The sequence below is a fragment of the Erinaceus europaeus genome, chromosome X (assembly GCF_950295315.1).
Source record: "Erinaceus europaeus chromosome X, mEriEur2.1, whole genome shotgun sequence".
NCBI lineage: Eukaryota > Metazoa > Chordata > Mammalia > Eulipotyphla > Erinaceidae > Erinaceus > Erinaceus europaeus.
The window spans coordinates 28,832,650-28,859,779 of record NC_080185.1 but is presented as its reverse complement, the minus strand read 5'-3'; the positions used below and the strand labels follow the sequence as shown (position 1 = coordinate 28,859,779).

General features: G+C 41.0%; 1 protein-coding gene and 1 long non-coding RNA gene across 10 annotated transcripts in view; both read right to left on the bottom strand.

Annotated features, from left to right (window-relative positions):
* LOC132535807 (uncharacterized) overlaps nt 1–27,130 on the bottom strand; it is a 651,000-nt gene that overhangs the window by 108,244 nt on the left and 515,626 nt on the right. The gene's annotated exons all lie outside the window — the stretch shown is intronic.
* ENOX2 (ecto-NOX disulfide-thiol exchanger 2) overlaps nt 1–27,130 on the bottom strand; it is a 385,476-nt gene that overhangs the window by 71,713 nt on the left and 286,633 nt on the right. For all 9 annotated transcript variants that reach the window (XM_060183083.1, XM_060183076.1, XM_060183079.1 and 6 more), the window contains one exon: nt 8,291–8,446. In XM_060183083.1, coding sequence (XP_060039066.1) covers nt 8,291–8,446 — 156 coding nt within the window. The remainder of the gene's footprint in view (nt 1–8,290; nt 8,447–27,130) is intronic.

Below are 27,130 nucleotides of genomic sequence, written 5' to 3'. Positions count from 1 at the left end.
CAGGTGGGGAGCCGGGAGCTCGAAAGGGTATCCTTATGCAGGTCCTTGCGCTTTGCGTCACGTGCGCTTAACCCGCTGCGCTACCACCCGACTCCCCCGGAACCTTCATATTACTTCTAGAACATGACACAGGAAAAAGCCTTCCAATGGGAAAAATCAGATATCATCACAACTATATTATGCTCTGTGACTTCACAAATATGGGGAAAGATCCCAAGGTTGCCTTGAAAAAAAATTAAAAGCTTCCCAAACTTTAGGGTTTAAAGGGAATCAATGGAAAGAATCACTGTAGATATCATTTGAGTTTGCTTAGGTCTACTTTTCGATCCACTGAGAGACTAAGGAATAGGTGGCTACTGTTGCAGTGATATCTAATATGAAGAGACAAAAGCTCCTTCCCCTACCATATTGTGGACTTTATACATTCTGTGGTGAAGTCATCATCCTATTTAGATTCTGTGATGCTTCTTTGGTTGATTGCTAAGTAAAGGAGCATAAGAGCCACTAAGAGTAGTGTCAAGAATGCTGGGGATTTATTTACTTTATTTGGGTAAACGTAGACAGTCTCTTTGATAGTATTTGCTGAGATTTAGGTGTATGCCACCAAGCAAGGCAATAGGGTGCACTATCTTCCTTAATGGCTAGTAGTTGTTCTTTAATTAACAGTTCAAAGCACTTTGTTGTCTGGACCTGATTTTCTAATCCCACTGAAATACAGTGATCTGGGCACAACAATGATAACTTTATAGCAAAACGAGTTCAAAGTCTACCTATTAATCAGGCAGTGTGTTAAGCTCTTGTAACACCCCAATCTCCACTCCAGAGGGAGAAACAGAAAACTCCCATGTATTAAGAGTCAAGATAACTGGGAGTATAAAGAACTCTAATCTTAGGTAATGAAACAGGAGGAGCCTCCGGCATGTCTAATCATCCAAACACCCGCTCTCATGGGCTATGCTGGGCAATCAGCTTTAAGATCAGAGTCACTGCTGATCCATGAGAAGTGAGATAGGGAACAGCATAGCGGACCTCATCACCACTTGCATCTTGATTTTTCAGAGGAGGGCTGGGGAGAGAACATAATGGTTGTGGAGAGAGATTTTCATGCCTGAAACACCAAAGGTTCCGGGTTTAGTCCCCAGCACCGCCGTAAGCCAGACCTGAACAGCACTCTGGTTGTAAAAGAAAAAAAGAAGTCAACCCTGATTTTCAAAGGAGAATCACAGATCACTCAGCTGGTCTGCCAGAATTTACATGCTGCAAAGTCTTTGAGCTTCTTCTTCTAGCGTTTGCCCTTCTTCTGTAGCCAGTCAACAGTGTCAGGTTGAGCCTGATGTAAAGTTTCGAGACCTCCTTTGAATCTGGAGAGGTGGCAGCCATTGACTATGTGGGTCATAGTCTGTCTGTAAGCTGATTTTAATAGACAGCCCAAGATTGATGGGCCCCTAGAAAATCAGCCAGGGTTAGATTTATTTCAGTGTAATTCCACCTGATTGGAAATAATCAGAGGGTTGGAAAATCTTGATTATTGGTCAGTTTACCCACTTTTTCTAATTCTCTTTATTGAACTAAGCCCTGGGAACCCAAATGAGGTCTGCCTGCACTGATATGGTAAAATGCAAACAAACTGCTCTTTTTTTTTCTTTTTTCTTTTTTAAAAGCTCCAGGACACTTTTCCACACACCCAGACCAGATCGCTAGAGAAAGGGTGCTGTCCTCCTCTTACAACACCAACAGTAAAATGCTACTTGGGAAAGCATTAAAACTCTGATGACTACCCTGTGAAGAAAAGTAATGGTAGGCCAGACAGCTGTCATTTGCTGTCCTCTATGATTCCTGGGAATCAGAGGATGTTGCTTCCAGGACAGTGCAGTTACTCACGAACTGTTTATCTTTAAGAGCCTTGTACATGTCATCTCCAGTCTAGTTTGAGTCATTGACTTTTTAGAACAGAAGCGAATACAGCTATCTGAAGAGACCTATGTACACCTATGTTCATAGCAGCACAGTTCGTAAAAGCTAAAACTGGAAGCAACCCAGATGCCCAATGGCAGATGAGTGGCCAAGAAAGCTATGGTATATGCATAGATATATACAATGGACTAGTACTCCAATGCTAAAAGTGATGAAGTCATCTCTTGGCCTCATCTTGGATGGAACTTGAAGCCACTATGTTAAGTGACACAAGCCAAAAAGAGAAGGATTAATACTGGATGATCTCACTCATAGGTGAGACAGAATAAGGACAGAAAGGGAACACAAAGTAAAATTTGAACTGCATGTGGTGTCATGAACCAAAGCAAAGGACTGTGGAGAAGGAGTAAGAGGGATGGGGCTGGGAGAGTAGGCTTTGGGGTCCTGGTGCATGATGGTGGAAATGGACCTAAGTTGGGGGTAAGAGTTTTTTTGCAGATACTGATCCTAAGGAGATAAGAAATTATACCCCTGTATCAACAACTATATGATAATCCATTAATTTCCCAATAAAGTAAAAAAAAATAAAAAGTTAATTACATTAAGGAGAAAAGAATAATCAAATGCATTATATATCACTTTCAGGTTATAAAAAGAATTTGAGAAGTGACTATTGGACACACACACACACAAACAAACAGACAAACAAAAAAAAACATAAAAGGGCCGGGTGGTGGTGCACCTGATTGAGCACATATGTTACGGTGCACAAGGACCCAGGTTAGAGCCCCCGGTCCCTATCTGCAGGGGGATAGTTTTGTGAGTGGTGAAAAAGTGCTGCACATGTCTCTCTCTGTCTCTCTCCCTCTTTATCACCTCCTTCCCTCTCAATGTCTAGCTGTCTCTATCCAATAAATAAATATAAAAAATAAATAAAAATAAATAAATAAATGAAGGGACCATTGGACTTATTGTAACATCACTAGTGTTGTTAAAACAGTTTTGTTATTGCTGTGTAGTGGCACACCTGGTTGAGCACATGCATAACCATGCTCATTGACCTGGCTTAAGCCCCCACTCCTTAGCTGCAGGGGGGAAGATTCACTAGTGCTGAAGTAGTGGTGCAGCTATCTGTTTTTCTCTCTCTATTTCTATTTCCCCTTCTCTCTCAATTTATCTCTGTCCTATCAAATAAGTAAATATTAAAATAAATCTTAAAAAGTCAGTTTTTATAAGAGATAAGAAGAGAGGATTAATGAAGATTTAGGAAGAGCTGGGATTAGCTAGTAAAGATGAAATCTTCAGAGTACTTCAGTTGCTAAGGGGTGATCAATAGCATAACTCATCTCTATGAAATTTTGAAATGTTGAAGTTCCTCAGGGTGCTCTACTTTCTTTCTTGATCTATAAAGTCTCCAGTGACCTCAGCCACTCTTATCCCATTAAATGGTCTCCCAAATCCCACCCTAGCCCCCTTGGGTAATCTCAGTTAAAGATATATTTATATAACAGAGCAATGGAACTTAAAACAGACATTATGGGAGACGTTAAGTAGAAGACTCTTACTGCTGAAAGGTATTTCAGAAGCCAATGAGTGCAAGAAAATATATCAGATACAGGCAAGAGTAAACTGTGGGGTTTCTAATCAAAGTCTTATTAGACAGGACTGGTAGATTCTAGAGAAAATAAGCTTAATTAATAATAAGATTCTTGATTTTCCAATCTCACCTTCACAATGGATTGGGGTTACTAGCAAATCTGACACTTCTGCCATTCTTTCAGCAGAGATCTAAGGGGAATATCTTTATTTATTGTTTCCTCTAGCCAATTAATCTGTCCCTCCTTTTAATACAATTCAAAGTTTCTACAAAGGAAACAAAACACTAGTTTACTTTAAGCCCTGTCAGGACTGTGATTTTTGAATCTAGGTTCCTTCCCAGAAGCCACCACTTTACTGTCATGAATTACTCTGTTGTAATCTTCATCTTAACAAAAGATGAAGAACCTAAGGACTGAACCATGAAGGCAAAACATTTTTTTCTCTGACTCAATAGCTCTTCCAGCTCAGAACTGAGAAGATTGAAGGTGGGAAAAGGTAAATAAATTTGAGAGATACTTGTCTGTTCTTTTTAATTTTTTTTTTTTTACTAAGGACTATGAAAAGTTAGAGCCTTTTTAAGTCATGCATTTCTACATTCATTTAAAGACTGCGTAACAGTGTAGTCAGTCAGTTACTTATTCGAGGAATCTGTGTTACTCTTTTAAAATTTAGAGACTGAGCATTCTACAAAGTTATTGCTTGTATCTAACCTAGACATTGCATGCCATGCACTATTCAATTAGGTTAAACTTGATGGAGACAATGAATGCCTAGTTCAAGTTGACTACATGATAAGTCCTTGGTTAAATAAATCATCAAGCTTTTACTTTTTTATTAAGCCGAAGGCTTTGACACTGGCAATGCCTAAATTCTTCACTTTTGAAGTGAAAAAAAGGTATTATTATGTATGCACAGTTTCTGCTAATCAAAAAGTAATACATTGGAAGAGAGGAAGAAAAAGTTCATTTCCCAGTTATATCTACAACAATGCTGCTTATACACCTAAGCACTAAATGCAGTTCTAGGAAATACTACTTGAGCTGGTGGGTAAGACCTAACAGAGCCATCTTACTCTCCATTCCCCAACTCTCCAATGAGCTACTAGCTCTTCTCCTAAGATGGTCTTTTGGGATGCTGGTCTCCTCAATTTCTTGCCTTTCTTTCTCTCTTTTTCTATTTTTTTTTTTTTTTTTTGCCATCAGGGTGATTGCTGGGGCTTGATGCCTACACTATGAGTCCACCATTCCCAGCAGCCATTTCTCTTTCCTTCCTTTCTGTTTTATTTTTATATTTTATTCAATAGGACAGTGAAAAATTGAGAGTGCCATGGGAGGTAGAGAGGGAGAGAGAAAGACATCTGCAGACCTGATTCACCACTTATGAATCTTTCCAGGTGGGGGCTAGAACCCGGGTCCTAGAGCATGGTGCTATGTGTATTTAACCAGGTGTGCCACTGTCCAGTCCCTTCTTTTCCTTTTTTTTTTTTTTAATAGATGACAGATAGGCAGGCAGATACGTCCTTCAATGTGGTGGGGGCTAGGCTCAAACCTGGGTCATGCACACGGCAAAGCAGCATACTATTCAAGTGAGTTTTTTTTACCAGCCCCTCAATTTCTTTTATTTTCCTTTTATTTTTCCTTCCTCCTTCCTTCCTTCCTTCCTTCCTTCCTTCCTTCCTTCCTTCCTCTCTTTCTTTCTTTCCATTTTCTCTCTCTCTCTCTCTCTCTCTTCCTTTCTCTCTCTCTCTCTTTATTCATTTCACTAGAGCACTTGGCTTATGGTGGTGCATGGGGACTGAACTTGGGACTGTGGAGTCTCAGGCAGTAGAATTTCTTTGAATAACCATTACGCTATCTATCCCTATCCAATCCCTCAATTTCTTATTTTTCTGAAAGGAAGGACCAAATTCCAAGAACTGAGTAAGGTATTAAGTACATTTTTTTTCCACTAGCAAAAGGGGCCAGTCTGACTGAGTCTAAAATTCTCTTGGATATAAGACTCAGTAGAATCTGGGCCCCTGCCAGGATCTGAGTCCATGATTATCTGATTCTTACGTAAAGCAGGAGATGAATAACTGTCTGAAGTCACATGTCAGAAATTCATGTTTATCATGAAAAGCAAGTTCATTTGATCTGTGATCTGAACCCAAGCGTGTCCTTTAACAAACAGCTCTAATTTCTCAGTGGTCTAATAGAGACTCCCTTAAGTAGGACACCCACCACTACTAGAACTGTGGAAAAAGCTGTAATGAGGCTTTGGTCACATACAAAAGTAGTTTCTGACCATTTAAAAGCATATAAAACCCTGAAGAGATCCAGAGAGAAAAAAAAAAAAAAAAACCTGAGTCAATTGCCGTTATGGCTGTATTTTTACTGAAATGCAGCCACCAAAACTTTGCAGGTATTTTTTGAATCTAAGGAGAAACCTATTCATTCCTGACAAGATACGTCCCTAGATCATTTTCACATGAAATGCATTGACTGAATAACTGCAAGTAGTCTGACTTACTCTCTGTATTTCTCTTTGCCCTCACAGCAAGCTGAACCTCACCTCACTGTCTATCACAGCCCATCAATTGAATAGCAACAGTTTGAGTGATGTGTGAATAGCTGGTAGCACTGAAGGGTCCTCAGCACCAAATATATATTCTCATGTGCCTCAGGTAGGCAGGCTCAGACCTCACTCACTTTCTGCTCTTGTCAGCATGTGGGCCAGTCATAATAAAGAGAGACTGCAAATCACAATGTTGAGCTATTTGTGTCAGGTACCTCCTTTTGTGTCAACACACTTGAATTCCTTACTAGATGACATTAGAAACATCCTTTATCATTTCTACTGCAACCAGCACAGAGAAATCTACTGTTCAGTGGAAAAAAATTCACCTTGGCCTAGTAAGAGAAATTTTTCCTGTCTCCTGTTTTCTAGGTAAAGTTTCTGTACAAATAGGATGCCCATCACTGGTCACTAGTCATCATAAGCCCTTTTGGACCACTCCTGGATCTTCACTATAAAGTAACAATAATAAAGACTGCCCCACTCTCTGAAGAGAACTTGGGTCATCCTGGTCTGCCACTCGAGGAAGTTGTCCTGTAATGAGTGCAACCTGGAAGGTTCCAAGCTGTGACCTTGTACTGTGAGCTCAGATTGATAGGGATTTGGAGGTTTTACAGGCTCCTACAATAAATATGAATATACATGGTCCACAGATCAGATCAATGTGGTTAACAGACATATATATATTCAAGTTTGGGAGTTACACTGCCCTAATATGACTTTTTAAAAAATTTATTTTCCCTTTTGTTGTCCTTGTTTTGTTATCAGTGTCGTTGTTGTTGGATAGGAAAGAAAGAAATGGAGAGAGGAGGGGAAGACAGAGAGGGGTAGAAAGACAGACACCTGCAGACCTGCTTCACCACTTGTGAAGTGACTCCTCTGCAGGTGGGGAGCCTGGGGCTCGAAATGTGATCCTTACGCTGGTCCTTGTGCTTTACACCACGTGCGCTTGACCCGCTGCGCCACCATCTGACTCCCCCTAATCTGGCTTTTAAGTTCTATTCTCAACTTCGATATCATCCTCCAAGACAATATATCTAATCCACCGCCATGTTAGCTATCAAGTTCAAGTAAAAATTTCTAAAGTCTTAGACCTCTAGGATCATATATAAAATAAGCATCCTAGTTTTTTTTTTTCTTTTCCCATCCTTGGGTCCCTATTATCATCTGCTCTATTTCTAGTCTTTGGTTCCTATTTATCAAACATCTTGTCCTCCTTAATATCGTACTGCCTTTCAGCCACCAAGTTGCAGATACTACTATGATTCTAACCTGACATCCCTGGCCAGATGACCTCATCAACATGTCCCACAACCTCATCTTTCCAGAGCCCTACCCCACTAGGGAAGACAGAAACAGGTTGGGAAGTATGGTTTGACCTGCCAATATCCATGTCCAGTGGAGAAGCAATTAGAGAAGTGAGACTTCCTTCATTCTGTATCCCCAAAATAATTTTGTTCAGTACTCCCAGAATGGGTAACTGTTAGGGGGAGATGACCAGAGGATGCTGAACCCCAGTTCTATCAAGATCTGAAATGTTTGTCACTAGGAAATCTTTGTTTTTATACTATCACTAAAAAGGAAGCAAATAATAAAAAAAAGAGCCAAATCTGGAAAACATCAGAGGAAGTCAGGCACTGTTTCACTAATCTGAGAAAGAAGAGAAAAAAGGAAGGACACTCAGAAGTAATAATAGGTGTAGGTGTGACTTAAAAATGAAGTGAAGGCAGGATTGTAGAAGAAGTATGCAAAATATATATAGATATAGAGAGATAAATATAGATGTAAAGTCAACCCCTATCTGTGAACTTGTTTCCAGGTGGAGGGAGATGGGGACACACAACTCTGGTGGTGGGAATGTTGTGGAATTATACCCTTATTATCGTATATTTATTTATTGGATAGGGACAGCCAGAAATCCAGAGGGAAGGAGAAGACAGAGAGGAAGAGAGACAGAGAGACACCTGAAGCCCTGCTTTGCCACTCGTGAAGCTTTCCCCCTGCAGGTGAGAACCGGGGACTTAAACCTGTGCCCTTGTGCACTGGAACATGTGTGCTCAACCAGGTGTGCTACCACCAGGCTCCCTTATCTTTCTTGTAAATCACTATTAAATAACTAATAAAACTAAAAAGACATATATGTGTCCACATATTCTTTTGGGAAAAAAAGTGTTTTTAGACACCAAAACATCATAACTTGTGTAGAGAAAAAGCAGAATATTACTTGGATTTGGAGGGAATAGTGTGCAGCTTTTACAGTGTATAATCTCCTTAACAACTGGCATATCTGGTGGAATTGGTGGAGGTACTATTCCCAAGCCTGGCATCATCGGAGTTATTGGTGGAATTCCAGTCATCATTCCAAGAGCAGGATCAAAATCTAGGAAGGGAAAAGAAAGAGAAAACAATAAATAACACTAGGCAATGTCAAATAAGGACCAATCATCATCATACACATTTTAACTCAAGTGTCTTTCTATGATAGAGTCAAAATATTTAAGAAAACATGGAAACTAGTATAGTCATGGGCCCTTTGGAATATAACTAAAATAGCCTTACTAGCTATCTTCAAAATGGAGACCTCAAATCTTCATCTGCAATATTACAGCCCTTAGGTTCATAATTAGTAAACAATTTGTTTGGCTTTATATGTTAACTCTTTTTTTAGCGACCAGGTTCCAGATGCTACCATAATGCTAACCGGACTTCCCTGGGCAGACAACCCCACCAATGTGTCCTGGAGCCACGCTTCCTCTGAGCCGTGACGCTCTATGGAAGGAGAGAGACAGGCTGGGAGTATGGATCAACCTGCCAACACCCATGTTCATCAGGGAAGCAATTATAGAAGCTAGACCTTCCACCTTCTGCACTCCATAATGATCCTGGGTCCATACTCCCAGAGGGTTAAAGAATAAGAAAGCTATCAGAGGAGGGGATGGGATACGGAATTCTGATGGTGAGAATTATGTGGAGTTGTACCCCTATTATCCTATGGCTTTTTCAATGTTTCATTTTTTAAAAATATTTTTAAATTAATTTATTATTGGATAGAGACAGACAGAAATTGAGAGGGGAGGGGAATACAGAGAGGGAGAGAGACAGAGAGACATCTGCAGCCCTGCTTCACCACTCATGAAGCCTTCCGCCTGAAGATGGGGACCAGGAGCTTGAACCTGGGTCCTTGTGCACTGCAGTGTGTGTGCTTAACCAGATGCACCACCGCCTGGCCCCCGGTGTTTCCTTTTTATAAATTAAAAAAAAAATTAAAGAAAACATGGTATTCACATTGTCAAAAGCTTTCATTATGTCCATTGAAATAGTCATGTATTGTTCACAGGTATCCATAAGTTAGGATATATATATATATATATATATATATATATATATATATATATATATATATATATCTTAAAGTAAAAGTGTGCAGTAGACTGCAGTGAGTAGACTTAGACTCAATAAGTGCAGCAAGCAAATGGAAGACACTATAAAGTACTTGATCAAATATTTTCTACTTAGGCCTAGATACCCTCCTCTCCTACCCCCTACTTCACTTCCCTCAATTACTCTAAGTCTAACCTCGCCAGATAAAGTAAGGATTACAACAGGTGGATAAAGGCGAGACCAGCCCATTTTGATGATGACCCTTTTGGTCACTACCAGGCCACCCCATCATTTGGAGCTCTAGTCAGGGAATCCTGGGATTCCCACATAGATACGATGGGCCTAGATCTCTAATAGATCTCTCTCTCTCCACTGTCACTGGCCACTTCCAACAGAAACTGTTGTATGCTTTACATTGGGTTGTTCTAGCTCTCCCCCGCCAAGAAAATTGGATCAGTCCTGCTAATTTCGCGGGCCGCTTGGCCCCGCCCCAAGGAACCCCAAGAGGGTCTGAGAGTTCCAGAGTGGGAGAGTTCGAGAGTGCTTGGCGCCACGGGGGAAAGAGGCAGCAGAGTTCAGTTTGGTGATTAGTTTGTCTTAGTTTATAAATCGTTGTTCCTGAATAAAGAAATACAGCTTCCCTGCCCAGCCGTATGTCTCTGGTCGTCTCTGTTACCCGCCCGTGAAGCTAGCTCGGCCAGCTGGAGCCGCCGAATTTTAACAACAAGAAACATCATCATAAGCCCTCTTGTGGGTCTATCCAGGACCTTGCCTTCATGATAGAGCAGCAATGATAGCAACTGCCCCACTCTCTGAAGGGAGGTTGGGTCAACATACTCTGCCACTTGAGGAAGAATGGTCCTGAAATGAGTGCAGCCTAGAATCCTCCTAGCTGTAACCATGGACTGCATGTTCAGACTAATAGGGACACAGAGGTTATATAGGCTCCTGTGATAAATATGAATATATATGTGCCCTAGATCAGATTGATGAGGTTTACAGTTAACAGTATGTATATACTTTCCTCATATTTAGGAGCTACCTTCTGCCCTGCTCCAGCTTTTTATGCCTATTCTCAACTCTTGACACCATCTTCCCAGACATTACTTTAAGCTCACAAGCATGTTAGTTATCGGGCTCAAGCAAAAACTACTAAAGTCATGGGCCCCTTGGAATATACCTAAACTAGACATCCTAGCTTCTTTTTGATATGATGACCTTAGTTCCATCTGCCTTTAAGTTCCTGATTATTAAACAATTTGTTCTGCTTTATATTTTAATGCTTTTCAGCCACTAAATTTTAGATGCTACCATGACACCAACCTGACTTCCTTCAGCAGACGACCTTACCAATGTGTCCTGAAACCCCACCTTCCCAGAGGCCTGCCCCACTAGGGAAAGACAGAAACAAGCTGGGGGTATGGATTGACCTGCCAACATCCATGCTCAGCAGAGAAGCAATTACAGAAGCCAGAACTCTCACCTTCTGCACCCCATGAAGAATTCTGCTCTATACTACCAGAGGGATAAAGAATAGGGAAGCTTCCAATGGAGGAGATGGGATACAGAACTCTGGTGGTGGGAATTATTTGGAATTGCACCCTTCTTATCCTACAATCTTGTTAATTATCTTTAAATCACTAATAAAAGAAAAGAAAGAAATAATCATGTGTTTTTCCAGTTGCTGATGTGATGGATTACATTCATTGACTCCCATACACTGAATCATTCATCTAGAGTAATCTGCTTGCTAGGTTACTTTCATAGAGGCTATCCTCTGAGAGGACTCCAGAGGCATGTGTTTTAAAGCTTCATGGGGCATCTAGTTGGTACCACATGTGGGGTACAGGATTGGAGATTGCTTCTAAAAGGAGAACAGGGTACCAGGCTCAACGGCATTCATTTTGAGGTCCCCTGCAAAGCTGAGGGCTGGCTAGGCAGGTCATGCCCTTCCTTATTCAGCTGACACTGCAAGTCCCTGACACTGGAAAGGAACTCAAGAAAGGTGCTTCTTATGAGCAGAACCCATATTGGATCTCTTCAGGACATGTTACACCTACCCTGGCAGCACTGTATGCCTTGTTTGTCCTCAGCAGTAAGTAGAAGGGGGCAGTGAGGATATTAGCAAAGACATTCCAGAGTAAAGGTCCCCTGAAGTGCAGGCACAGGGCAGAGGAGTCTTGGTCACCTGGGTGTACAGGTCATATTTATTTCAATGTTGAAGCCTGCCTTTATAACAAAGTATAAGTTATATAAGAGAAAAGAGGGCACTCTATTTGATTCCTCCCAGCTCACAACCTTGTCCTCTGCTAAAGAGCCAATCACAATTGCCTTGAACTAAAAACAGTATTGCATAAGGATGTCCACTAATGTAGGGGCCATTGTAGCAGCAGTCTGAGGCTATCCTCTCAAAACCTTAACCCTGCTCACCATACATGCTAGGGGAACAATGGCTATAACTATGTCTTCAAAGTGGCTCTGAATTCCTTGGGTGGTTTGCTAAAATGTTGAGGAAGGTGAATTTAAACAGTGAGAAGAATCTGAAGAAGAGTTCAAGTAGTGCAGGTTCAGTAGGAAGGAGCCTTGGGACTGGACAGATAAACAGGCAAATGATATGTGGACACCCTCCATTGCAAAGTCAGTCTAAGAGCGCTAGGGTCACCCCCATCCTCTCATACATCTATCAAGATGTCAAAACTTCAGAAATATCTGGGAAGAAAAACAATTTTCCAGATATATATATATATATATTTTCCTTCGAGGGTTATTGCTGGGGCTCGGTGCCTGCACTATGGATTCACTGTTCCTTTGGCCATTATTTTTTTTCTTTTTTGGATAGGACAAAGAGAAATTGAGAGGGGGAGGAAAAGATAGAGAGGGAGAGAGACACCTGCTTTACCTCTTGCGAAGTGGCGTCCCCTACAGGTGGGGTGCTGGGGGCTTGAACCGAAATCCTTGCATGGGTCCTTGCACTTTGTACTATGTACGCTTAACCTGCTGTGTCACTCTGACCCCCAAACGTTTTTTTTTTCTGAAAGCACGCGCGCGCGCGCACACACACACACACACACACACACACACACACACACACACACACACACACCCCTCTCCTCTTTGTGACTCCAATACTTCTACTCTCTTCTACTTACTAGTTCTATGACCCTAAGGAGAGTTCCTTAATATATGTTTGCATCATTCATATCCCTTTTGGTAAAAGTGAAGATAAGTACTGACATGTAGCTTCAAGGATGAAAAGTCAGAACAGATATGGAAACCTTTGGTAGGTGGTAGTCCTGATAAGTCTCCTTCCTTCCATTCAAACCATGCATATTCATACTCAATATACTTGCTTATTCACATATTCATTGCCATTTCACAAACTTCCATGATGGCCTCCTCTATGTCAGGGTGTATGTATGTAGGAGGGAGTGACGACATGAGGTCTGGGTTTTTCTTTCCAGACTGGATAATTTAAAGCCTCTGATTCCCCGAGTTTCTATACTATAGTATAGAAACTATTCTTATTCTATTCTATAGAATAAGAGTATTGTGGCTTAAAAAATGTTATTTCTGTGGTCCGGGAGGCGGTACAGTGGATAAAACACTGTACTCTCAAGCATGAGGTCCTGAGTTCAATTCCTGGCAGCACATGTACCAGAGTGATGTCTGGTTCCTTCTCTCTCTCTTCCTATCTTTCTCATTAATAAATAAATAAAATCTAAAAAAATGTTATTTCTGTCTCAGAAAAACTTGATTCGTTGCATAGATTATGGAAAAACTGTTAACATTATACCACCCATATACAACCTGTTAATTTTCAGTAGGAAAAGATCAGATTAGATTGTGTACCAACTAAACATCCCCATCTATTTTTCCCTCCTACTGAAACGTTTGTCTTCATTTTATTGTTCTGTCAGCTTTCTCATTGTTATTCATATAGCTCTGTCACTCACAACTCTACCTTGCCACATATTACAGAAACATTAGTTCATTAAGCAAGTTCTGCCACTGAGAAAGAAATACCTGTCTCCATGTACTGTCTCCTAAGAAATGGAGACAAACAAAAAATAAATCCACAGGATAAATATAGCTTCTGACTGATGTACTTACCATCCTGTTGTTTGGTATGATTACATTAATATTTTATGAAATTCATTTAAAAGCAAATGTAATCCTGACATATGGCTAAAGCCAGAGCAGATAAATTTTCTTCCTTGTGTTCATTATACTAAAAGTTCCAGAATCTACACTGACCAGCAGGATTTGCCTGAGGAAAGGCATGACATGACATTCCAAGGGTTCTATCACAATGATCATTTCTTTTATTTCCCTTCAACTCTTTAGTGCCAAAGTAGATAGAAATTTCCAATGATAACCAAGAAAACAGCTATTCAAAAATCTCTGGCCTTACACAAGTATTGCAGAGCCTGACACTGCAAAGAAGTTCAACAATTAAGAATATATTGGCAACAGAACCCCAGAGAAATTCTTGTCCTTTTCCAGACTCCTGAGTTGGTGTGAGGAACAGTGCCAAACAAGGATGTAGTATTACAAGCTGTGTTAGGAATTCAAGCTTCTGAAGGAGATTTGGAATCATAGTAAGAGGGCTATGGGCAAGAATAAGGTATTCCTCCTAAGTCCTTTTCACTAACAGATAACCTGTTTCATTTTGTTTTTACCATCTCTTCTTCTAACATCTCTTCTTCCCCTAGTGCATTACTGTTTGACACAGTCACTGTTGGAAATGTCAGAAATGCTGGTTTGCATGTCCTCTTCTGATTCAAGTACTTCCCAAACTCCTACCTCACTGGGAATACAGCAAATGCTCTGTGCTATTTGGGTCAGTTTCAACTCAACTGCATGCTTTCAAGTAATGTTTCTGTGTAGTTTCAAACCTTTCTGCTGCCTAGCAACTTATGCTTACTCAGCCTAGAATAGTTACCTGGATATATTAATACCCCCACTCTGTGTACACATCTGAGCCAGGGACTTACAATGGAGGCAAATGCCATTTCTATACTACCGCTTAGTCAACCACATGTCTATCCAATATTTTGAGGCCAGGCTCCATTTTTCAGGTATTGGAGTTTAAAGAAAGAATAAGGCAAAATCCTTGAGCTATTAGCTTAGTTTGAAAATAGCCATGCAAGCAGTTACACTACTGTATCATCAATTATCATCACCAAGATTACTTACTGGGTGTTTACAGTGGGATAGGCACTGGAATAAGCAGGTAATACTCTTATTCCAATGGATTTGTAAACTAGGTACTGATACTATCCTTCATACCATAGAAGAAAAGCCTAGACCTCACAGGGATTATTTGACTAAGAATACCCAGCTAGTGAGAAGTAGACCAAGGATTCAAATTTAGGGCAGTCTAACTTTAAATGTCAACCACTGCACTGCTTCTTAGTGTAGTATGGCAGTTGTTTTAATGAACTAACTTAATGCAGAGTATACTTGAAGTTTGTATGCTGAAAAACATATCAGGTAAATAACAAAATAGTATTACACAACTTTTGTTTCTGTGTTAGATTACAGGTGAATAAAAATCATCTGACACTCCTCTCATTAAGAGGTAAGATTTATGTGTCCCCACTTTGAACCTGGATGTTCTCTATAAATGCTTTGATCAAGAGAATATGGCAGAAGGAATGGTGTATTTGTAGCCTAGGTCTTAAGAGGAATCCTGTACCTTAAGCCTAGGTCTTAAGAGAGATAGCATTTCCACTTCTCTCTGAGAGTACATATCATGGGAGATTCAAATCACCATATAACGTGTCCAACTACCATGTTGGGGAAGCCATGAGGAGGAATTCTTTGCATATATGGAGCCTAGTGTTTTATTTGTCCTTGCCAAGGTGTCATGCATATAAGTAAAGTTGCTTTGGACTCTCCAGTCTAGCCCATTATATCTAAGGCATCCTAGTTATTATCACATGGAACAGAAGAACTCAAATTTTTATCCAAAAATATCTTAAGATTTAATAACATTATTGTGATTTACTCAGTTAAGTTATAGTGTGTCACAACAATAAATAAACAGAATATGCACACATGTTGGGAGACTGGGGTGTGATTTTCACTCTGTTGCCTAACGGAGATAGCTATTTATTTATTTATTTATTTATTTATTTTAAAAGGGAGACATTAACAAAACCATAGGACAAGAGGGGAACAACTGCACACAATTCCCACCACTAGATCTCCATATCCCATCCTCTTCCCTGATAGTTTTCCTATTCTTTATCCCTCTGGAAGTATGGACCCAAGGTCATTGTGGGGAGAGATAGCTCTTTTAAAAGAATGAAAATATAAAGCACACTAAATACTCAAACTAGGATGACCATGATTTTTCTCACATTATTGAAAATGGACTCTGGGAGCCTGCAGGGCCCCAGAGTCACTGTATTAACTAACTGCTATCACTACAATTGCTGTCTGGAGGGCTGGCTGGAACAATGTCAGATGACTGACCTCTACTAGAGGTACTGTGACTATAGAAACTTACAAAGCATGGGAAAATCTAAAGATCTTTAATGCCTGACAGAGATAACACACATGCCAATTTTATGGTTCAATTCATAATTTCTGGTAGTTCAGTTCACATCATCTTCCCATATAATATAATCTACACATTTGTGGCAGAGGAAGAGGATACCCATAATACCAGCTACCCTTTAAACATATGTGTACCAATGCTCAGGATATATATATATATATATATGTATGTATATATATATATATATTCACTTAATTTTCACAACAATGAATGGGCATCACTGTTCCCTATTCTACCAATGAGGAGATTGAAGCTCCTATAGATAACATAATGAGCCCACACTGTAGGTGACTTAATAATCATGCATTCAACAAACTGTACTGTTCCCTGCAAAGTTCATGGGTCCATAGGTTAAGAAGATACTGCTGGGAGTCGGGTGGTAGCGCAGCGGGTTAAGCGCATGTGGCGGAAAGCACAAGGACCAGTGTAAGAATCCCAGTTCAAGCCCCGGCACCCACCTGCAGGGGAGTCGCTTCACAAGCAGTGAAGCAGGTCTGTAGGTGTCTGTCTTTCTCTCCCCCTCTCTATCTTTCCCTCTTCTCTCCATTTCTCTCTGTCCTATCCAACAACGACAACAACAATAATAACTACAATAATAAAACAAGGGCAACAAAATGGAATAAATAAATAAATAAGAAGTTTTAAAAAAGGAAAAAAAAAAAGATGATACTCCTTGTCGTATTAAGCCTTGTTTCTATCCACAACTTGTAGTAGACCTTCAAGTGCTCATGTTTAAGAGAGAGATTACCTTAGGATTGTTTCTCCCTATACTTAGACTTTCCTTTTGGGGTATTTGATATATGTATGTCCTCACAGTGCTAGGTGATTGGATGGTCTCAGTTTCAAACTCGCTATTTCAACTTTGACCCACAGCTGTTGAATTATGGCAATGTATGAACCAGAGGTAGGCAAAGGGAGGAGGAGGAGGTACCTTTATTATCCAACTTACCTTTTCAGAACGAAATCTGGTTCTGGTGGTCTGGAACCTCATTCACACCCTCAGAGAGGCTCTGCCTGGACCAGGTGATTCCTCTCCATCCAACCACCCCCCCCCCCAGGCCCATAAAGTCATTTACAGTTCCTTAGCTGTTCCAGGGAGTCTTTGAACTTCAGAATCAAGTTTGCAGTCACAGTAAAATGACTAAAATGCACCCAGAGATCAATCTAAAATAAACATACCAAATAGGATCTGATCATTAGGTTAGCTATGGATAGTCTAGTTGATAGAAAATTATGATTCTCATTCAGAGATACATTAGCCAGGACACTTGTTATTTCTTTAATGCTCCTATAATATTGACTGTAGAATTTTAACTCACCAGTTATGGAGACATTTCAACTCACTCTGGTCTTGACTGCTTTCTCTTTACGGAGATCTATGGCCACCAGGACGTTGCTGGGGCTTCACACTTAAAAAATAACCACACTGTTCCTGCTGGACTGTCTCTCTCTCTCTCTCTCTCTCTTTCTCTTCCAGATAGAGGGTAAGAGATGGAGAAGTAGAGAAAGACAGAAGAGATACCATAACACATTTGTGAAGCTTCCCCTTTGCGTGGTGCTGGGGGCTCAAACTCAGGTCCACATGCATGGTACAGTGTATGTTCTACTGGGTGAGCTATTTTTTCCCCAGTAGAGAGAACTGAAAACAGATTTTTTTCCCCAGGCAACTTACCTGAAGAGACAACACAGATTTCAAAGGACAGCTTGGCTGAGCTGTGAGACTACTCACAACTTATTAGCAGCTCTTTGGGAAACAGAGCACACATTTCCCAATTTTTGCACAATCATCCAAATTGTTCCAATTACTATCCTGCTTCTGTAGAAGATCATTCAAACCTTGTTTTGAGACTAGCAGGTAAGCTGAGATAGGATCTGGCTAACATGTAATGACTAACAAGATATCAAGCTGGGTATAACTTCTGCTCAAAAAGATTCCCCAGTAAATCTGAACTTGCATTTCATATTTATACCAGTGAAACTTTATTCCTTAGTATACATCTTTGTACATCTTTACCTTTCTAGTCCACCTCTGCCCTACTTTCCCCATTTACGCACACCATGCTACTGCCTTATTAGAACATATGACACATTCAAGGTCATGGTACTTGACCCTCATTGACAAATACTGTGAGGACCTTTGGAGGGGCTTCACAGAGGATATTTTGTATTACACCTGCATTGCACAGAATTCTGGATTTTAGAGATGAGGAAAATGAAATGCCATATGTGCATATATTTAATACTGCCAACAACTTGGTTTGCAACGAAAAGATATGGAGACATACAACTCAGGGAAACTAACCAATTTATTGTCTATGCAGTTTATAAGACAGATCATTTAAAAAAACCAGATATATCACAAGTCTCATCTTAGAAGAAAGAATAGTCCTTTCAAATGAGCAAACTTAGTTTCATGTTTCTGGTACCTGCTACTTTGGAATGGAGTGTAATTAACTTTGGTGTCTGTTACTAGACTCTGAGCTTAAAAGAAAGGACTGAGCCACACTAATTTTGGATCCTCTTAACCTGAACTAATCCAACACACACACACACACACACACACACACACACACACACACACACACACGATGAAATGATGGAATGCAAGCTCAGGGTCTTCTGCATGTACAATCCTGCTGAGCCACTTACCTAACCTGGCTTTTAAGTTCTTGTTTCCTTCCTTCCTTCCTTCCTTCCTTCCTTCCTTCCTTCCTTCCTTCCTTCCTTCCACCAGGATCTCACACATATTTAATTTCATTGCTGTTCCTGGGCTACTCTGTTGTTGTTGTTCAGGCAGACACATATACAGAGATAGAGACAAACGACATAACACTGGTGTTGTGGCACCCCAACTGATGCTGCGGCTTAAAACTGGGTCACACTATGGCAAGGCAGATGCCCTATCTTTGAGATATTCATTCAGTCCTTATTGTATTTCATTATAAAAGAGATAGATAGATAGAGAGATAGATAGATAGACAGACAGATAGACAGAAAGATAGCAAAATCACTGCTTCATTATCTATGCAGGTTTGTCTACTTCCTCTGTCTTCCTTGCTCTTATGTGGAGCCACAGATCAAACTCAGTGCTTCACACATGCAAGGAAGGCACTACCACTACCCAAATCAGTATTTTTGTTTGTTTGTTTTCTTTTCTTTTTAACATTTATTGAGGGGACTAATGGTTTATAGTTGACAGTAAAATACAATAGTTTGTACATGCATAACATTTCCTAGTTTTCACATAACAATTCAACCCCCACTAGGTTCTCCTCTGCCTCATGTTCCAGGACCTGAACCCTCCCTGCCACCCCAGAGTCTTTACTTTGGTGCAATACACCAACTCCACTGCCAAGTTTTAATGAATGCGTGAGTGAACAAAAGTGCAAATGAGTAAAATGAATGAGAAGTTTTTGAGTTATTATCAGCCAAGAGTCACCTCAAACCCAAGAACAGCTTTTATTATAGAGAAAAGTTGGGGGGATTTAAAAACTACTGGAGTCAGTAGGAGGGCAGGAATCTTTGTACTTTTTGTTCATTGTTTTATGCCCAGGGCACCTTGCCATATCTTGCATACTCAGAATACATTGGTAAAATACTGCACTAATGAATGAATAATCATTAGCTACTTTTTATAATTGTTTCCAATGAGACTTGGGAGTATCATCACTGGGGATGATTCAAGGTTGTTGAGGAGAGATATATGATGTTGTGTTTTATATATTATTGGTTCCTGGTGAAGTGTCCATCATGATGATGTAGTCTCCCTTCTCAGTATCTCAATTTTCTTTCTAATAATCTACTTTCAAAAGATGTTAAAGGTGATAGAAGCTGCAAGTCCAGGTCTTCCTAAAGATCTTACAGAGCAGTGGCCTGTCATGTGTCACATACTTATTCTCATATTTTCTTTTGGAAGGAGTGAGAACTTGCCTTAAGAGTAACAGCTAAAACCTGGAAGCAACCCAGGTGCCCAGCAACAGATGAGTGGCTGAGAAAGCTGTGGTGTATATACACAATGGAATACTATGCAGCTATCAAGAACAATGAACCCACCTTCTCTGACCCATCTTGGACAGAGCTAGAAGGAATTATGTTAAGTGAGCTAAGTCAGAAAGATAAAGATGAGTATGGGATGATCCCACACATCAACAGAAGTTGAGTAAGAAGATCTGAAAGGGAAACTAAAAGCAGGACCTGACCAAATTGTAAGTAGGGCACCAAAGTAAAAACCCTGTAGTGAGGGGTAGACATGCAGCTTCCTGGGACAGTGGGGGGTGGGAGTGAGTGGGAGGGATGGGTCACAGTCTTTTGGTGGTGGGAGTGGTGTTTATGTACACTCCTAGTAAAATGTAGTCATATAAATTACTAGTTAATTAATACGAGAGGGGGAAAATTAATTGTATGTCTCGAAGTTTTTCAAAACACAAACTGAATATTTTCAATATATAGGCTGTGTAATTGATATGCAGACTCTCTCAAAAGCCTAGACCAAGTCGATCAGAAGCAACCAATAGCACAGCTATATACAAGATACTGGGTACTGTACAGCAAACCCTAACAAAAGGACTTTTCAAAGTTAACCCAATTACCAAATAATGTGATGATAACATTAACTATCGATTGTCTTTTTGAACCCTAAGACAGCAGGAACCTCACATCTCCACTATAGAGCCTCTACTTCCCCCAGTCCTGGAACCCCTGGATAGGGCCCACTTTCCTGTATGCCTCTCCCAATCCATATCAAATAATATCGCATCTGCCGATCACAACCTAACCAATACAACGATTGCCACCTCAACATGCTTCACTTCAGACTGTGTCCAGAGACTTCACGTGTGGAATGACAACCCTTCAGCTTCATTACTCGGGTGAGACCATTCCTTTCATAGTATACTCTAATTCCATCTCAGGTGGTTCACTTTCTAACAAAATCCCAAAACCTAGATATACACCAGTTTCTGTGAGAGAGAGCATATGTTCACACGTATCCGTAAACTACTGCAAAATATATACCTGAAAGCAGAAGTACACTAGAGTTTGCAGTGAGTACCCCCCTAACACTTCCTCTCCACTATTCCAACCTTTGGGTCCATGATTGCTCAACAATTTGTTTGGCTTCGTATGTTAACTCTCTTTTCAGTCACCAGGTTCCAGATGTCATCAGGATGCCGGCCAGGCTTCCCTGGACTAAAGACCCCACCAATGTGTCCTGGAGCTCTGCTTCCCTAGATACCCACCCTACTAGGGAAAGAGAGAGGCAGACTGGGAGTATGGACTGACCAGTCAACTCCCATGTTCAGCGGGGAAGCAATTACAGAAACCAGAACTTCTACCTTCTGCAACCCACAATGACCCTGGGTCCATGCTCCCAGAGGGATAGAGAATGGGAAAGCTATCAGGGGAAGGGGTGGGATATGGAGATTGGGTGGTGGGAATTGTGTGGAATTGTACCCCTCCTACCCTATGGTTTTGTTAACTAATCCTTTCTTACATAAATAAAAAAAAGAATAACAGCCCATGGTAGGGACTGCCTCACTCTCTGAAGAGATGCTGGGTCATCCTTGAGGAGGATGGGTCCAGAAATGAGTGTAGCCGAGACTGTTCCCAGCTATGACCATGGACCGTGAACTCAGACTGACAGGGACACAGAGGTTACACAAGCCCCTGTGCTAAATAGGAATTGGGCCTAGGTCCAATTGAGTAGGTAAACAGTCAACGGTATTTATATACTTTCCTCATGTTTGGAAGCTACTTTCTGCTCTAATCCAGATTTCTAGCCCTATTCTAAACTCTGACACTATCTTCTCAGACAATACTTTTAGTCCACCTGCATGTCAGCTATCTCAGGAAAAACTACCAAAGTCAAGGGACCCTTGGAACATACCTAACATAGACTTCCTAGCTTCTTCCCTCATGAATCCCCCTAATTTCATCTGCTCTATTTCAGTCTTTGGGTTCCTGTTTATTAAACAATTTGTCCTGCTCAATATCTTACTGCCTTTCAGCCACCAAGTTGCAGTCGCTACTATGATTCCATTTGACTTTCCTGGCCAGAAAACCTCACCAGTGTTTTCCAAAGTCTTACTTCTCCAGAGCTGGACTCTTACTAGGGAATGATAGAAACAGGCTGGGATGGACCTACCCTATGATCCTGCAATTCCTCTCTTGGGGATACAGCCTAAGGAACCCAGCACAGCCATCCAAAAAGATCTGTGTACACATATGTTCTTAGCAGCACAATTTGTAATAGCCAACACCTGGAAGCAACCCAGGTGTCCAACAACAGATGAGTGGCTGAGCAAGTTGTGGTATATATACACAATGGAATACTACTCAGCTATAAAAAATGGTGACTTCACTGTTTTCAGATGTTCTTGGATGGACCTTGAAAAAGTCATGTTAAGTGAAATAAGTCAGAAACAGAAGGATGAATATGGGATGATCTCACTCTCAGGCAGAAATTGAAAAACAAGATCAGAAGAGATAACACAAGTCAAACCTGAACTGGAATTAGCGTATTGCGCCAAAGTAAAAGACTCTCGGGGGGGGGGGAGAGAATACAGATCCAAGAAGGATGACAGAGGTCCTAGTGGGGTTTGTATTGTTATATGGAAAACTGAGAAATTTTATGCATGTACAAACTATTGTATTTACTGTCGAAGGTAAAACATTAATTCCCCAATAAAGAAATTTAAAAAAGAAGAAAAGAAGCAGGCTGGGGGTATGGATCAACCTGCTAATGCCCATGTCCAGCAGAGAAGCAATTACAGAAGACAGACCTTCCACCTTCTGCTCCCTATAAAGAATTTTGGTCCATACTCCCAGAAGGATAAAGAATAGGAAAGCTTCCAATGGAGGGGATGGGAACATGGAACTCTGATAGTGGGAACTGTATGGAATTGTACCCCTGTTATTTTACAATCTTGTAAATCCTTATTAAATCACTAACAAAAATAAATTAACTCCCTCTCCAAAAAATAAAAAAAACCAAACTGTATCTTTCTAGAAATATCAAATCATCTGTTTCTCAATAGTAAAGCAATACTCTGGCAAAAAAAAAAAAAAGAATAACAGTGCCCATTAGTGGGCAGGGTATTGCTCTGGGAATATGGGTCATGAATTCAAATTTTCCAGTACCTTTTATTATGGGGGTGGTATAGTCAATACCACCAGTAAGAAGAGATTCTTGTCCTCCTTTTGGTGTTCACAGGCTTCAAATTCAGCTGCTAAGGGCATTTTAGTTAGGGGGAAAATAAAGGCTGAAGCACACACTCCTCAGTAACAAGCCCCCTACTCAGTCCATCCTTGGGTTCATCTGAGACAATGGACAGAACGATGGTCCTTAAGCGGAAGCCCTGTTAGTTTTTTTAATGCTTCTCTTCATATGAACACTCACATCGGTCTTATTTGTCCAGTTCAAAAAAGCAAATACTGTGGCAGGAAAGACAACTACCAGCTGGGGGGTGGTGGGGGGTTCTTAATCTGCCATCATTGTGGATTAGCTGTATTGAATAGCTGCTACACAAAACACCATAAGAGATAAGAGAGAGCGCTCCACAGTAAACCCCAGAGATGGCCTGTCTCTGCTCTTTCACTCAGTGAAAATAATAAGCCTGACTCTGCCCTGATGACAAGTATGTGTCCAAAAGACTCTGCTTCCAAGATAGCAAGGATTTGAGCTTTCTGGGGAAAGTCAAGGAAGCTTATGTATCATTTGTTCTTCATCAATGCCAAAAGCTTTTCGTATTGTCACAGATAGGCCAGATGAGACAGGGCAAATAAAAGTCTCCTGGCTCAGTAGGAAACCTCCTAAGGGGCAGAAAAGTAGCTAAATTACCGAGCCATCAGTGACTGATAGGAGGGAATAGTTCCATGTGGTTCATTTGCTGTCTCTTCCACTTTTCAGTGTCTGGAGGAGGGGGAGGGGAAGGGGATGGGGAGGACTAAAGGAATGTTTTAGTCTATTCAATTGAAACACCATACAATGAAGATGGCAGGCATTCTGCTACCTAGACCTTGGCAAACAGAAAGGTAGGCAGCACTGGAGTTGGGTGCCAACCTTTCATTTTTGTGGACACCGTCAGATTTATAGGAAGCCGTCACTAGCAGTGTCAGACACATAATGTTCTCTTTACCTGCCGTTGTCCAGGGTTTCTCCAGGGAGAAATTTCAGCCCTATACTTTCTATTCTTCGCTGTTGTGGTGAGTACAAATGAGCCATAATTCAAATTTGTGCGAAGCATACATCAACTGTGAACTTGAAATAATAATAATGATGGTTGAGTTCACTGAAGGGTAACTGGAAGTCCAGCACCATTCTAATGTTTTATATATATACTAATTATGCACTAAATCATTTATGTGCATAGCAACCGTGTAACACAGTTGGTATTATTATCTCCATTTACAGATGGAAAAACTGAGGCAGAAAGAGGATCAGTAACCTGCTAACATGCTTATTTAATAGCAGAGCTGGGATTTACCTGAACAATGTATATTCTAATATCCATGGCCAAAATGCCCCCCTAATAAAATGCAGAGGGGGAAAGTCAGCTCACGGGGAATTCAGCTGATGTCACATATAGCTTTATATAGTGTATTGTAGCCCAGTGTTACTGCTCTGTGTACTTTAAGAAAGTCACTACTGAACTAAATAGTAGTATTTCTAAGATCAGGCTTCACAGAAACCTTTAGTTTTTCCTGTGTGCAGTTGAAACATCAGCTAAGCATAAGGTTGGGGAGGATTATGATGTCTGTCTTTTCTTTTCTCTCTTTCTTTCTTCCTTCTTTTCTTTCTGTTCTTTTTAAAAAGTTTTTTATTTACTTACTTATTTATTCCCTTTTGTTGCCCTTGTTGTTTCTTTTTATTGTAGTTACTATTGTTGTCGTCGTTGCTGGATAGGACAGAGAGAAATGGAGAGAGGAGGGGAAGACAGAGAGGGGGAGAGAAAGACAGACACCTGCAGACCTGCTTCACTGCCTGTGAAGTGACTCCTCTGCAGGTGGGGAGCCGGGGGTTTGAACTGGGATTCTCATGCCAGTCTTTGCACTTTGCGCCAACTGTGCTTAACCCACTGTGCTACTGCCTGACTACCGCTTGCTTCCTCCCTCCCTCCCTCCCTCCCTCCCTCCCTTCCTTCCTTCCTTCCTTCCTTCCTTTCTTTCTTTCTTTCTGTCACTACGGTTATTGCTGACCTCTGCACAATGATTCTACTGCTCTGAGAAGCCATCTTTTCCCTCTTTCTTTCTTTCTTTCTTTCTTTCTTTCTTTCTTTCTTTCTTTCTTTCTTTCTTTCTTTTTCTTTTGATAGACTAAAGAGAGAAACATGCATCACTGACCCACCACTAGTGAAGCTTTTTCCCTTTAGGTGGGGACCTGGGGCTTGAACATGGGGCCCTGTGCATAATAACATGAGTGCTGTATTCAGTGCACCACTACCTGGCCCCAAGAAGCCAGCTCTTTTGGCCATAGATAGAGGCAAAGAGGGCTAGAGGCACAAATTAAAATTACTTTTTAAAAAAATATTTATTTATTCCCTTTTGTTGCCCTTGTTTTTTTATTGTTGTAGTTATTATTGTTGTCATTGTTGGATAGGACAGAGAGAAATGGAGAGAGGAGGGGGAAGACAGAGAGAGGGAGAGAAAGATAGACACCTGTAGACCTGCTTCACCGCTTGTGAAGCGACTCCCCTGCAAGTGGGGAGGCAGAGGCTCGAACCGGGATCCTTACATCGGTCCCTGTGCTTTGCGCCACCTGCGCTTAACCCACTGCGCTACAGCCCAGCTCCCTAAAATTACTTTTTTTCCCCAGAGCTGGGCCCTCATTTTCAAAGTTATGGGCCACGTTTTCATTCATCTAGAGACAGAGACAGGTGAAGGCACCATAGCACCAGAGCTTCCTCCAGTTTTGCAGTACCTCCCATGTGGTAGCTGGGCTGGAACCTGGGTTGTGCGCATGGCAAGGCACATGCTCTACCCTGTAAGTTATCCTTTAAACTTACTCTTGGTTCCATATTTCTGGCTGGAATGATGTGAAAAGAAATGATTACAGCTGGCTGTGGCTTCATAGCAGCCAAATATTTTAAATGGCAGCACTGTGCCTGGGAAGTGGTTCAGAGGCAGATCACCTAGCTTGCATGACTAGGTTCCTGGGTTCAATCCTCACCACCACATGGAACAACAAAGAAAAAAAGAAAGAAAATTCCATGGAGGTGAAGTCTGGTTGGTGCGTTCTCTCTCTCTCTCTCTCTCTGTCTCTCTGCCTCATTCTTCCTCATAAAAACTGAGTGAGAGTTTAGCAGCCATTTGTAGAAGTTATGTTAGTATTTTACCTTTATCTCAAAGAGCATATAACTTACTAGTAATAGGGACAACACTGATGACCATAAACTTTTGTTGAGTACTTTAGCCAAGAATGTGCTAAAGATATAATTTATTCTTTACAACAACCTAAGAGGTACATATTTTCCATTTTTCAAATGAGGAAAGTGTGGTACAAGTCCAGAAATTTGTTCAAGATCACAAAGTAAGTGGCAGAGCAAGGTCTCAAATCTAGGCAACTTCTCTTTACGATCTGTACTATTAGGAGATGAGAGGTCGCGCAGTGGGTTAAGCTCACGTGGCGCTTCGTGACCAGCATAAGGATCCCAGTTCCAGCCTCTGGCTCCCCACCTGCAGGGGAGTCACTTCACAAGCAGTGAAGCAGGTCTGCAGGTGTCTATCTTTCTCTCCCCTTCTCTGTCTTCCCTTCCGCTCTCCATTTCTCTCTGTCCTATCCAACAACGACAACATCAACAACAATAATAACTACAACAACAGTAAAAACAACAATGGCAACAAAAAGGAAATAAATAAATAAACATTTAAAAAAAGAAAAGAAATACATCCCTGGGGAGTCGGGTTAAGCTCACATGGCGCAAAGCGCAAGGACCAGCATAAGGATCCCGGTTCTAGCCTCTGCCTCCCCACCTGCAGGGAAGTGGCTTCACAAGCGGTGAAGCAGGTCTGCAGGTGTCTATCTTTCTCTCCCCCTCTCTGTCTTCCCCTCCTCTCTCTATTTCTCTCTGTCCTACCCAACAATGACGACATCAATAACAATAATAACTACAACAGTAAAAC